Source organism: Penaeus monodon, chromosome 9 (genome assembly GCF_015228065.2).
Source record: "Penaeus monodon isolate SGIC_2016 chromosome 9, NSTDA_Pmon_1, whole genome shotgun sequence".
NCBI classification, from domain to species: Eukaryota; Metazoa; Arthropoda; class Malacostraca; order Decapoda; family Penaeidae; genus Penaeus; species Penaeus monodon.
This window is the reverse complement of record NC_051394.1, coordinates 8,244,223-8,258,441: the sequence shown is the minus strand read 5'-3', so window position 1 is coordinate 8,258,441 and position 14,219 is coordinate 8,244,223. Positions and strand designations below refer to the sequence as shown.

Sequence of the window (14,219 nt, the reverse complement as noted above, 5' to 3'; positions counted from 1 at the left end):
TGAGTCCAATAGTACTTAATGTCATAAAGGACTCCACAAGTCCAGGCAATATAATAGCACTCCAGCAAAGACCATCATTCATCAACATGTTTTCTTACAAGTTAGCAACTTATCGTACGATTAATAAGGAAAATATTCATGGTTTATTAAAATAACGACTCGATTTTAAAATCATTAACGAAGCAAAGGTAAGAAGGAAACATTTTTGTATTAATGATCTTTTAATCACAGATAATAAATACACATTTCGTATCGAATTTAGTTGGGTCGGCCATACAGTCTGGAAGGAGCGGCAACTTCGTCGGAGTCGTCGCTGCGGTTGCGGTCCTCCTCGGCGGCCTTTGCGATCTGGTCGAGGACGAACTGAGGGATTGGGTGAGGGAACTCAGGAGCCACTGGGAGGTGAGCGCCCTGGGGCTGGAAGCCGTTCTCGTCAGCCACGAAGCGGACATGGATTTCAGTGCCGTCAGGAGCAGTGTACCTATAACAAGTATAAAGTAACAAAGTATTTAGATGGTAAAATTGAAAATATCAGGCACAAAAATAACCAAAATAACCCTTTATGTGTGAAAGATAAACAGGTACTCACGAGTATTCTCCAGCCTTGATCACAGCGTCCTCGTCGCCGTCAGGGGATCCAGACTGGGAGAAGCTGATGCCGTTGGCAGCTTCGAAGTCGAAGTTGTAAGTTCCATCTTCCTCATGGACGCGGTCGTCCTTGAGGATTGGCACGAACTCGCGCTCCTCACTGGACGCAGCACGAGGAGCGCCATAGCTGTACTGAGGAGCGGCGACGGCCACGGCGGCCACACAGGCGAGGATCAGCTGTCAATAAATTGTGTTAAAAGTTAACATTACAAAATGTTTTGCATAATGTTCAATAATCACCAGACGAAATCTTCGAGAGCTTAAGAGTTATAAAGGCTTCTGCTTAACCAGTCTACTATTAGAGAAATTAGAAAAAAAACAAGTATCGTATTAAAACCAGTCTTGAACTACACACACATTTAAGGTCGAACACTATTTGTTTCACTTACGAACTTCATGCTGTGAGTTTGGACTGGAACTAGTGCAGTGCCTCCAACTGCCTGCCCTTTTATACCATCAAAGCGTCGGACAAGCTCTAGATGACCTTGGCCGTGACGTTTATTGTAGATGGCTTTCTGCGGCTTAATCTCGAAGAAAGTTTGGAGGACATTTTTTTACTCATATATAAATGTATTACATATGTATAGCACTTTATGTATATGCAGAGAAACTGTATGTATATTTATATGTATGTACTGAACATGTATAATAAATGCATATATGTAACCAATATATATGTATTTATATTATATATGTTTGTGTGTGCGTGTGTATAATCATATACATACATACATATGAATATACATATATATATATATATATATATATATATATATATATATATGTATATATATATATATATATATATATATATATATATATTATATATATATATTTTTTTTTTTTTTTTTTTTTTTTTTTTTTTGTAACGGTAGGTTCATATTTGAGCCGCCATGGTCACAGCATGATAATTGTATATCTAGGTTCGATTTACCTAAAATTATGAAAAACAGCGCGCGTGCTCACATACGCGCACGGCGATGCGTATGTGCATGGATGCACCCACGCACTCGCTTGCGAAAACAGACACACATGCATACATATATATGTATATACACACATATATATATATTTATTTATATATATATTATATATGTGTGTGCGAGTGTTTGTCTGCGCGCGTATGTGCCTACGCAAACACACACACATACAATCACAGTACTGTAATTCAGTACCCTTTTTCTTATCTCCATTTCTAATGAAATGTTACGGATTTTTATTAGATTAACGTAAATGCAAGACAGACGCACGTATATGTGTGCGTGTGTATATAATATATATATATATATATATATATATATATATATATATATATATATATATATATATATATACATATTCATATTCATATTCTTATAACTACACACACACACACACACACACACCCATATATATATATATATATATATATATATATATATATATATATATATATATATATATATGGGTGTGTGTGTGTGTGTGTGTGTGTAGTTATAAGAATATGAATATGAATATGTATATATATATATATATATATATATATATATATATATATATATATATATATATATATATATTCATACAAATACAAGTACATCTATCTATATATATATATATATACAATATATATGTGTGTCAATGTGCGTACTACATTTATACATACACACACGCATTCATGTACAGACATGCACACACACACACACACACACACACACACACACACACACACACACACACACACACACACACACACACACTTACATCTATTTATATATATATATATATATATATATATATATATATATATATATATATTTATATATCTATATGCATATACACTGTATTTCTTTCTTTTAACGGTAGGTTCATGTCTGAGCCGCCGTGGTCACAGCATGATACTTAATTGTAGTTTTCATGTTGTGATTCTCTTGGAGTGAGTACGTGGTAGGGTCCCCAGTTCCTTTCCACGGAGAGTGCCGGTGTTACCTTTTTAGGTAATCATTCTCTCTATTTTATCCGGGCTTGGGACCAGCACTGACTTGGGCTGGCTTGGCCACTCAGTGCCTAGGTAGGCAATCGAGGTGAAGTTCCTTGCCCAAGGAAACAACGCGCCAGCCGGTGACTCGAAGCCTCGAACTCAGATTGCCGTCGTGACAGTCTTGAGTCTGTATATATATGTATATATATGTGTGTGTGTGTGTATGTGTGTGTGTGCGTACATATATACAATATACTCCAATATATCTATACATATAGTGAATAGGAGCGTTCACACACACACTCACAAGGAGAGGGAGGAGAGAGGTTGGAAAGAAAGGGGAATTGAGAAGGGGAAATAGGCGTGTCTGATCCTCTGCAGCCGCTAGTATATTTCCCAACTTCAACATTACCACGGAAATGAAGGTCAACTTTAAGTTCGTTGGTATAAATTGCAGGTCAGTGAAAGAGTAATATGTGGCTTTGATGTCACTTTGTTATTTTGCCTCGAAATACAGTAAGAAAAATCACTGTTTTTACAGTGATATTACCGTATCCTCGCTTTGGTGATATAATCGATAAAAATCAGATTTTAGGTTTAATTTTAATAAACATTTGTTCTGAAAATGTGAACTTTGTTAAATATATGAGACTATAGTGCAAATTTCCGTAAATTAAAACCTGAATAAATGCAGAAATGTGCATATCCTGTCAGAATATTTTCTTTGTATTGTATTTTCGAGCATGCATGTCAAACGTAAAAACACACACACACACATACAGTATATATACACCCAACTACACATACTTATATCTGACTATGTCTTTCCACAATGTTTTTAACAACTTATCGTACATGATTAGTAAGGAAAAGATTTATGTATTATTAAAATAACGACTAGATTTTGAAATCATTAAGGAAACAAAGGTAAGAAGGAAACATTTTTGTATAAAAGATCTTTTAATCAGAGACAATAAATACACATTTCGTATTGAATTTAGTTGGGTCGGCCATACAGTCTGGAAGGAGCGGCAACTTCGTCGGAGTCGTCGCTGCGGTTGCGGTCCTCCTCGGCGGCCTTTGCGATCTGGTCGAGGACGAACTGAGGGATTGGGTGAGGGAACTCAGGAGCCACTGGCAGGTGAGCGCCCTGGGGCTGGAAGCCGTTCTCGTCAGCCACGAAGCGGACATGGATTTCAGTGCCATCAGGAGCAGTGTATCTGTAACAAGTATAAAGTAACAAAGTATGTAGAGGATAAAATAGAAAATATCAGGCACAGAATAACCAAAATAAATAACCTGAAAGATAAACAGGTACTCACGAGTATTCTCCAGCCTTGATCACAGCGTCCTCGTCGCCGTCAGGAGATCCAGCCTGGGAGAAGCTGATGCCGTTGGCAGCTTCGAAGTCGAAGTTGTAAGTTCCATCTTCCTCATGGACGCGGTCGTCCTTGAGGATTGGCACGAATTCGCGCTCCTCACTGGACGCAGCACGAGGAGCGCCATAGCTGTACTGAGGGGCGGCGACGGCCACGGCGGCCACACAGGCGAGGATCAACTGTCAATAAATTGTGTTTATAGGCTTTTAATTCGGTTAACATTGCAGAATGTTTTGCATAACACACACACACACACACAGAGACATATATATATATATATATATATATATATATATATATATATATATATATATATATATATATATATATATATATATATATATATATATATATATATATAATCACCAGACGAAATATTCCAGCGATTAAGAGTTATTAAAGCTGCTTAACCATTCTACTGCCAGAGAAATGAGAAACACAAGTATCATATTAAGGCCAGTTCTGAACTACACCACAAATATCTAAGCTCGAACACTACTTGATTCACTTACGAACTTCATGCTGAGAGTTTGGACTGGAACTAGTGCAGTGCTTCCAACTGCCTGCCCTTTTATACCATCAAAGCGTCGGACAAGCTCTAGATGACCTTGGCCGTGACGTTTACTGTAGATGGCTTTCTGCGGCTTAATCTCGAAGAAAGTTTGGAGGACATTTTTTACACATATACACAAGCATTATATGGGTATAGCACTTTATGTATATGGATAGAAACTATGCATATTTATATTACTGAACATGTATAATAAATGCATGTATAACCAGTATACATATATGTATATATATGTGTGTGTGTGTGCGTGTATATACATATATAATTATATACATAATATATATACACACATGCATAAATGAAATCTAGTATATATACATATATATGTATATATATGCATTGAGAGAGAGACAACAGACGCACACATAGATAAACATATGTATATATAAACATTATATATGGGTGCCCGTGTGTGTTTGCGTATATGTGTATGTCCATGTGTGCGCGCGCGCGTACCTGCGCATATGCCCACGTACACATCTACACCCACAATACTGTATTTCAGATGCTATTTTTTTCTCCATTTTTCATGAACTACTATGGTTTATAATTATATTAACATAAATGCAGTATAAACACACGTGTGTGTGTGCGTGTGTGTATATATATGTGTGTGTGTATACATATATATATATATATATATATATTTATATATTTATATATATATACACACATACACAGTGTATATATATATATATATATATATATATATATATATATATATATGTATATATATGTATATACATAAGGCCGCGGTGGCCGAATGGTTAGAGCATCGGACTCAAAACTGTCACGACGGCAATCTGAGTTTGAGGGTTCGAGTCACCGGCCGGCGCGTTGCTCCCTTGGGCAAGGAACTTCACCTCGATTGCCTACCTAGCCACTGGGTGGCCAAGCCAGCCCAAGTCAATGCTGGTCCCAAGCCCGGATGAAATAGAGAGAATGATTACCTAGAAAGGTAACACCGGCACTCTCCGTGGAAAGGAACTGGGGACCCTACCACGTACTCACTCCAAGACCATCACAACATGAAAACTACAGTATCATGCTGTGACCACGGCGGCTCAGACATGAACCTACCGTTAAAAGAAGATGTATATACATACACAGTATATATATATATATATATATATATATATATATATATATATATATATATATGTGTGTGTGTGTGTGTGTGTGTGTGTGTGTGTGTGTGTGTGTGTGTGTGTGTGTGCGTGTGTGTGTGTGTGTGTGTGTGTGTGTTTGTGTTTGTGTGTCTGTGTGTCTGTGTGAGTGCGTGTACTATATAAATACACAAACGCACACATTTATGTACATACATGCACACACACACACACACACACACACACACACACACACACACACACACACACACACACACACACACACATTTATGTATATGTATATATGTATATTCATTTATATATATGCATATACACTATATATATGTATATATGTATATATTTATATATATATATATATATATATATATATATATATATATATATATATATATATATGTGTGTGTGTGTGTGTGTGTGTGTGTGTGTGTATGTATGTATGAGTGTGTGTGTACATGTGTACATATATACAATATACTCTAATATATCTATACATATAAAATATAGGAGCTTCCACACACACACACACACACACACACACACACACACACACACACACACACACACACACACACACACACACACGAGGAGAGGGAGGAGAGAAGTTGGAAAGAAAGGAGAATTGAGAAGGGAAAATAGGCGTGTCTGATCCTCTGCAGCCCGCTGGTATATTTCCCAACTTCAGCATTACAACAGATGAACTTTAAGTCCTTTGGTATAAATTACAGTTAGTGAAAGAGTAATATGTAGCTCTGATGTCACTGTTATTTTGCCTTGAAACACAGTAAAAAAAAATCACTATGCTTTTGCAGTGATATTACCGCACCCTCGACTTGATGGTATGATCAATTAAAATCAGATTTTAGGTTTAATTTCAATGTACATTTGTTTTCAAAATGTGAACTGTTTAAACTGTTAAATGTATCAGACTACGGTGCAATTTGTTATTAAGTCAGAACCTAAACAAATACAGAAATGTGCATATGTTGTTAGAATATTTTCTTGTATTTTTGAGAATATATGTCAAACCTTTTAAATACACACACAGACGCACACACACACACATAAACGCACACACATTCAGTATATATACACCCAATTACGCAAAAATATTTATATCTGACTATGTATGTCTTTTTACAATAGCCATAACTTATCGTGCATAGTTAGTAAAGAAAATATTTACGGTTTATTAAAATAACGACTCGATTTTGAAATCATTAAGGAAACAAAGGTAAGGAAACATTTTTGTATGAAAGATCGTTTAATCAGAGAGATAATAAATACATATTTCGTATTGAATTTAGTTGGGTCGGCCATACAGTCTGGAAGGAGCGGCAACTTCGTCGGAGTCGTCGCTGCGGTTGCGGTCCTCCTCGGCGGCCTTTGCGATCTGGTCGAGGACGAACTGAGGGATTGGGTGAGGGAACTCGGGAGCGACTGGCAGGTGAGCGCCCTGGGGCTGGAAGCCGTTCTCGTCAGCCACGAAACGGACATGGATTTCAGTGCCGTCAGGAGCAGTGTACCTGTAATAAGCATAAAGTTACAAACTATTTAGATACTTAAATGGAAAACAATATCAAGCACGAAAATACTTAAATGCACGGATGAGTGAATAATTTGGAACAAGTACTCACGAGTATTCTCCAGCCTTGATCACAGCATCCTCATCGCCGTCGGGGGATCCAGCCTGGGAGAAGCTGATGCCGTTGGCAGCTTCGAAGTCGAAGTTGTAAGTTCCATCTTCCTCATGGACGCGGTCGTCCTTGAGGATTGGCACGAATTCGCGCTCCTCACTGGACGCAGCACGAGGAGCGCCATAGCTGTATTGGGGGGCGGCGACTGCCACGGCGGCCACACAGGCGATGATCAGCTGTTAATGAATTGAATGCTTATGAATTTGATTTGGTTAAAAGTGAACGCTACAGACGTGTAAAAACAATCACTAACAGAAACTTTCAGACTTAAAATGATTATTCTACTACCAAAAAGATATGAAACAATGAATATCTAATGAAAACTAGTCTAAATACAGCATACCACATGAATTCGAATGCTACTTGTTTCACTTACAAACTTCATGTTGAGTGATTTGGCTGGAACTAGTGCAGTGCTTGTAGCTGCCTGCCCTTTTATACCATCGTAGCACCAGGCAGGCTTTAGATGACCTTGGCCGTGACATTTATAGTAGAAGCCTTTCAGCGTAACCGGCTTCACCTTACAGAGAGGAAAAATATTTACACACACACACACACACACACACACACACACCTACATATGTATGCATATACATATGTGCATATGAATGTATTTGTGAATACACACATATATACACATACATGCGTACATATGTAACCTATATACACATAGAAAGATACATACAAATGCACATGTATATACATCATCATTTAACGGCAGGTTCATGTCTGAGCCGCCGTGGTCACAGCATGATACTCAATTGCAGTTTTCACGTTGTGATGCTCTTGGAGTGAGTACGTGGTAGGGTCCCCAGTTCCTTTCCACGGAGAGTGCCGGTGTTACCTTTTTTTTTTTTTTTTTTTTTTTTTTAGGTAACATTCTCTCTTATTTTATCCGGGCTTGGGACCAGCACTGACTTGAGCTGGCTTGGCCACCCAGTGGCTAGGCAGGCAATCGAGGTGAAGTTCCTTGCCCAAGGGAAACAACGCGGCGGTCGGTGACTCGAACCCTCGAACTCAGATTGCCGTCGTGACAGTCTTGAGTCCGACGCTCTAACCATTCGACCACCGCAGCCTTGACGATCATGTGCTTCCATGATTTTTCTTGGCAATTTAGAGCGGTGGTTTGCCATTGCCTTCCGCCCGGTGTTTTTATCGAGTCACCATCTCTATTTACCCGGCACTGACTTGGGCTGACTTGGTCCCCCAGTGGCTAGGTAGGCAATCGAGGTGAAGTTCCTTGCCTAAGGGAAACAACGCGGCGGTTGGTGACTCGAACCCTCGAACTCAGATTGCCGTCGTGACAGTCTTGAGTCCGACGCTCTAACCATTCGGCCACCGCGGCCCCAATATGTATATACATATATGGGTATAAATATAGACATATATGTATATATATATATGTATATATGTATAAATATTTATATATACACATATGTATGCTTATATATGTGTATGTATATGTATATGTATGCGTGTGTTTACAAGACATGTAAATATACATACATACACCCACACCCATTTACATCCACACACACACGCACACACATACGTGTATGTATATGTGTATACGAACACACACATACAAACATATATGCACACACACATAGATGCACACACACACACACACACGCACACACACACACACACACACACACACACACACACACACACACACACACACACACACACACACACACACACATATATATATATATATATATATATATATATATATATATATATATATATATATATATATATATGCACGTATACATACACGCGCAAACACACTTACGGACGACACGCACACGCACACTCACACTCATTCACACACACACACACACACACACACACACACACACACACACACACACACACACACACACGTATATATATATATATATATATATATATATATATATATATATATATATATATACTCACACACACACATAAAACAAATATATATATATATATATATATATATATATATATATATATATATATATATATATATATATATATATATATATATTTGTTTTATGTGTGTGTGTGTGAGTGAGAGTGAGAGTAAGTGAGAGTGTGAGAGTGTGAGTGTGCATCTATGACCGTAAGTGCTTATATATACATACATATATACACATATACATATATATGTGCACATATATACATATATATACACACATACGTCTGTATATGCATATGCCCCCCCCCACACACACGCACACGTACACACGCACACGCACACATACACATACTCACACATATATTAATCTATGTATACATATATAAGTATATACATATATACATATATATTACTGAGAAGAACACACAAACACACACACATACATATATTCACTAAAACATACTATATTGGCACATGCACACACCCACAAAGGAAAAGGGATGGGGAAAGTGGGGAAATAAAGAGTTAACAGAGAAGAAAGGGAAAAAATCCTCGCTAGTCGTGTCTGATCCCCAAACCTCTACAGACCATGACTGCCCGCGGGTGTGTTTCTCAACTCCATCATTGCCACAGAAGTGAAGGTGAACTTTGACTCCATGGATATAAAGTGCAGTGTCTCGATTTAATTCTACAGGTAAAATATATACCAAATATATGTTTTTTTTTTTTAATTATCTGGCTTTTATGTCATATATATGTTATATTCTCTGCTGTCAAATAGTGAATAACTTTTGAGTTCAGTAGAATGTATCTTATTTTCTACTTCTCTTGGTTACGTATTACTCCTGATTAATATTGATGATACACAGGCCTGCGACAACTATCATTCATGTTATTTTCATAATACTAATATAATCGTAGCCGTATTTACCTTTTTCATTATGACAATTATTAACATTTATAATGCATGAATATGTTTACACACACACACCCAAATGATCTACACTATAACACTTACAACTTGAATATTCAACAGCGATTGAAATTTTGTGATGTCATCGTTGTTATCTCTCTGACGTTTACATTGACGATTCTTTAACGCGAACATTCACATATTACCTTTTCGTAGTTTGTAATAATCAGTTGTTTCTTTATCTCACTTATAGTTTTGATAGCTATTTGAATTCTAGGTTTATCAGAGGTAGCAATAATAATACCATGGGTATTCTGACATTCACGGATGCTAAAGTGGGCAAGACGTTCCTGCACGATTAGAAGATGTAACTTGTGACTTATTCGTAAATCAAACTTATTCGTAAAACCAAGCTATACTATTTCCCAATATATATATATATATATATATAATATATATATATATATATATATATATATATATATATATATATATATATATATATATATATCTGTGTGTGTGTGCATACAGTATATATATTGGATATACATTAACACATACACAAGTATATATATATGTGTGTCTGTATGTGTGTATGATTTGCATTGTCAGTACTTATTCATGTTATTTTTTCCAAATCCATGTTCATATATAAAATAATCAAACCGGGGAAGCGACTATTAAAAAGTACTCTTACACTCTCAAAAGGAAAAGGTAATTATACATTCTTGTCTTCTACATTTCAAGCTACAGAATTTTATAAGAAAGCATAGAAGAAATAAAACAAAATGTCATAATGACTTCATTTTATAACAATAGATTAAATAAATACATCTCTCTCATTGAGATTTAATTGGGACGACCATAATATCCGGATACTTCATCGGAGTCGTCGCTGCGGGGACGGTTGCGGTCCTCCTCGGCGGCCTTTGCGATCTGGTCGAGGACGAACTGAGGAATTGGGTGGGGGAACTCAGGAGCCACTGGGAGGTGGGCGCCCTGGGGCTGGAAGCCGTTCTCGTCAGCCACGAACCGAACGTGGACAGGGGTACCGTCAGGGGAGGTGTAGCTGTAATATATTGATGGTCTTAAAACAGCGCTTAGGGTTAAACAGGGAAACTTGTGATAATGTGTAATGGGTACTCTAAGAAGCATACCGATGCGAAATTTCTTTAACTTTAGCTGGCTGGCTAAATGACACATACAAGTGTTTGTGTGTGTGTGTCCTCGTGTGTAATCCATATACATACTGGAATGTAACTGCTAACGAGGCAGTGCACATCTGTATATATGTATAAACTTTACATTGCTTCATTCGTATCACTAAGGAAGGCAAAGATGAAGATGATTTTAAGATGATTTCCAAATACTCACGAGTATTCGCCAGCCTTGATCACAGCGTCCTCATCGCCGTCGGGGGATCCAGCCTGGGAGAAGCGGATGCCGTTGGCAGCTTCGAAGTCGAAGTTGAAAGTTCCATCTTCCTCGTGGACGCGCTCGTCCTTGAGGATTGGAACGAACTCTTCACTGGACGTAGATCGAGGAGCGCCATAGCTGTACTGAGGAGCGGCGACGGCCACGGCAGCCACGCAGGCAATGACGATCTGTGTGAATAAAATTAATGAGTAGATGACCTGAGTTATATCCGGACTTCCACCTGTTTCAACAAAATATTCAACAAAGCTTCCACAAAGTTGTAAAAGAACTACTGCGGTGTAAAATGTAAGGAAATATTTAATCGTGCTTTTTCAAGTCTCTCGCTGGTATTTCAGTGGCGAATTTAGTCTGTTGGAATTCTGTTAAACATCCCGTCGATCAAGATCAATTAAATATCTCGGCAACGAACAGGATATGACTGTGGTAACCATTCCACAGAATCCCCCATCCAGAACAGAGACGAGGTATCGTTTCACAAACGCAGTTACGGGTAACACTTCACTTACGAGCTTCATCTTGAGCGAGTAGTTTGAGAATGATGCTTCGTTCTTCAATCATCTGTTCTTTTATACCATGGTAGCATCATGCAAACACCTCCTTGCCTTAGCTCTGACCTTTATTCGCGCTACCTTTCAGCGCACCTGTTATTGCCCCATCAAAAAGTGAAAGCAGTAATAAAAACTAAATTATAGGTAAAATGCATGGATAGGAAAAAGTGTGTTTTTTTCCTTCTCCAGTCCCTGCTGTTCATCTTTTAACGTATCAGTTTAAATCTTCATAGCTCTGACTTCAGTGCAAAATGTAGTCTCCGTCGTGTGAAACGCATAATATAATTTGTGAATCTGTCCGAAATGCGATCACGTTCATATTTAATGCATTTGTTGGGATGCTATGTATTTATATAAACATAATGTTTATATAAATATGCGTAAACGGTTGCAGGTAAAGTTATCAGTCGTTCCATCACTGCTATTTAAAAGTATTTTTTTCTATATCATAGACTGTAGCCTGATCGAGATATTTTAACCCAGATATATGTTTTGTCCCCTGTATTTTTGTGAATATTGTTACGTACAGATGGCTGCACATGTACTCAGCCAGCAAGGAGTTTATCAGTAGGCCCTTGTAACAGATCCTGATTTCCCCATTCCTTGAATTGGCTGGAAAATGTGTTTTTCTTATTCATACAGTTGATATCGATAATGTTATTATTATTATTGATGTTATCATTATTAAGTTGTTATTAATATCAACTATCGATAATGTTATTATTGTTACTGATGTTATAATTATTAAGTTGTTATTAATATAACTTTTAAGACAATGAAATGAGGCAAAAGACCCTTTCCAAAAGTCGATGAAAAGGGTAAACAGGTGAAAAAGGTAGGACTAATAACTGATTCCTTGGTGACTAAGCACTTGTAGAGCCATCTATGTGTAAATACAATCAGTGAACTTGCATTACAGTGGGTATGGCATGTATCCTTGCCATACGTGTGGATTGGGTTAAATAGGGATTTCAGAGACGACCAGAAGGAACTGAGATCAATCGTAAGTTGTCAACAAAGCGAAGCAATGGGAAATTCATAATAGTAATCTGCCAGTACTTTATACATATTCTTCTGTACGTTAAAAATAATATCTTTCTTATGTTTTTCAATGAAGGCCTTTTGGCTTTTTTTTTCGAAAAGATGCAATGATTCTTCAGCTTTACATAATGATTTTTCTTCAATTTGATTTATCATACATTTTTTAAATTTATTTTTACTATTTTATGACTCGACTGAAAAAGTTAAATTATCCACGTACTTCTTAACTTAGCCATTTTCACTGTACTATATTAACAGAAATACCTCTTTCTTGTGCGGTTGTTGTGATATGATTTGGAGTATATTAGTATATACTGACATAATGAAAATTTTAGTATTATTGGATCTTGATAACAACCTGCGGTATCGGAAGCATGTATATTTATCCTGTATGTTCCATACGTTATTTGCATTCCAAACTTCCTAATTTCCCCATTTTGAACTTGTTTGAATAAGTATGCGCTCTCTCTGTACACACACACACACACACACACACACACACACACACACACACACACACACACACACACACACACACACATGCATGTAGTGTAGCACCTTCCTTTGGTACAGTGCAATTATTATTAACTTGCTTGATTTTAGCTATGAACGGAATGATCTTCCGTTACAGTCTGTGGATCTCAAGAACCTTAAAGAACCAATGCTTCTAGATGAATAGTTCTAAAATATGTAAATAAATAAATGAACAAATAAAATAGATAAAAAAGAAAAGAAAAATGGGCATCTCAGAAAGTGGTGTAGAAGGTTGGAAATTTCGTTCAAAAATAATAAGGATTTTTGCTTATAAAATTTAAATATAAAAATTATATGTTAGCATAAGTATTGTCAGCTGATTAGAACAGAAAAGAGACGTGAATCGCAGTGCGTGTGTTTCCCGAAACCGGACACAATATAGTAAAACATTTTATCTGCTTGTCTTATAGATTATTTGTATTATTTTATTATTTCTACCATTCTTTCTTTCTGGTGAG

The 14,219-nt window shown here is 37.1% G+C and overlaps 4 protein-coding genes across 4 annotated transcripts; all 4 read right to left on the bottom strand.

Annotated features, from left to right (window-relative positions):
• Positions 1 to 208: 208 nt before the first annotated feature.
• Positions 209 to 1,060, bottom strand: LOC119576903 (cuticle protein CP14.6-like). Its single transcript, XM_037924552.1, has 3 exons — positions 1,038 to 1,060; positions 590 to 825; positions 209 to 481 (listed from the first exon to the last, which is right to left on the bottom strand). The coding sequence occupies exons 1-3, from the start codon at positions 1,044 to 1,046 to the stop codon at positions 259 to 261; spliced, it is 468 nt and encodes a 155-aa protein (XP_037780480.1). The 5' UTR covers positions 1,047 to 1,060; the 3' UTR covers positions 209 to 258.
• Positions 1,061 to 3,555: 2,495 nt separating this feature from the next.
• Positions 3,556 to 4,522, bottom strand: LOC119576902 (cuticle protein CP14.6-like). The gene is made up of 3 exons (XM_037924550.1): positions 4,500 to 4,522; positions 3,931 to 4,166; positions 3,556 to 3,828 (listed from the first exon to the last, which is right to left on the bottom strand). Exons 1-3 carry the CDS (start codon positions 4,506 to 4,508, stop codon positions 3,606 to 3,608), a joined length of 468 nt encoding a protein of 155 aa, XP_037780478.1. The 5' UTR covers positions 4,509 to 4,522; the 3' UTR covers positions 3,556 to 3,605.
• A 2,405-nt stretch (positions 4,523 to 6,927) lies between these two features.
• LOC119576901 (cuticle protein CP14.6-like) lies at positions 6,928 to 7,790 on the bottom strand. Its single transcript, XM_037924549.1, has 3 exons — positions 7,756 to 7,790; positions 7,320 to 7,555; positions 6,928 to 7,208 (listed from the first exon to the last, which is right to left on the bottom strand). Exons 1-3 carry the CDS (start codon positions 7,762 to 7,764, stop codon positions 6,986 to 6,988), a joined length of 468 nt encoding a protein of 155 aa, XP_037780477.1. The 5' UTR covers positions 7,765 to 7,790; the 3' UTR covers positions 6,928 to 6,985.
• A 3,202-nt stretch (positions 7,791 to 10,992) lies between these two features.
• Positions 10,993 to 12,220, bottom strand: LOC119576906 (cuticle protein AM1159-like). Its single transcript, XM_037924557.1, has 3 exons — positions 12,145 to 12,220; positions 11,576 to 11,805; positions 10,993 to 11,270 (listed from the first exon to the last, which is right to left on the bottom strand). Exons 1-3 carry the CDS (start codon positions 12,151 to 12,153, stop codon positions 11,051 to 11,053), a joined length of 459 nt encoding a protein of 152 aa, XP_037780485.1. The 5' UTR covers positions 12,154 to 12,220; the 3' UTR covers positions 10,993 to 11,050.
• Positions 12,221 to 14,219: the final 1,999 nt, after the last annotated feature.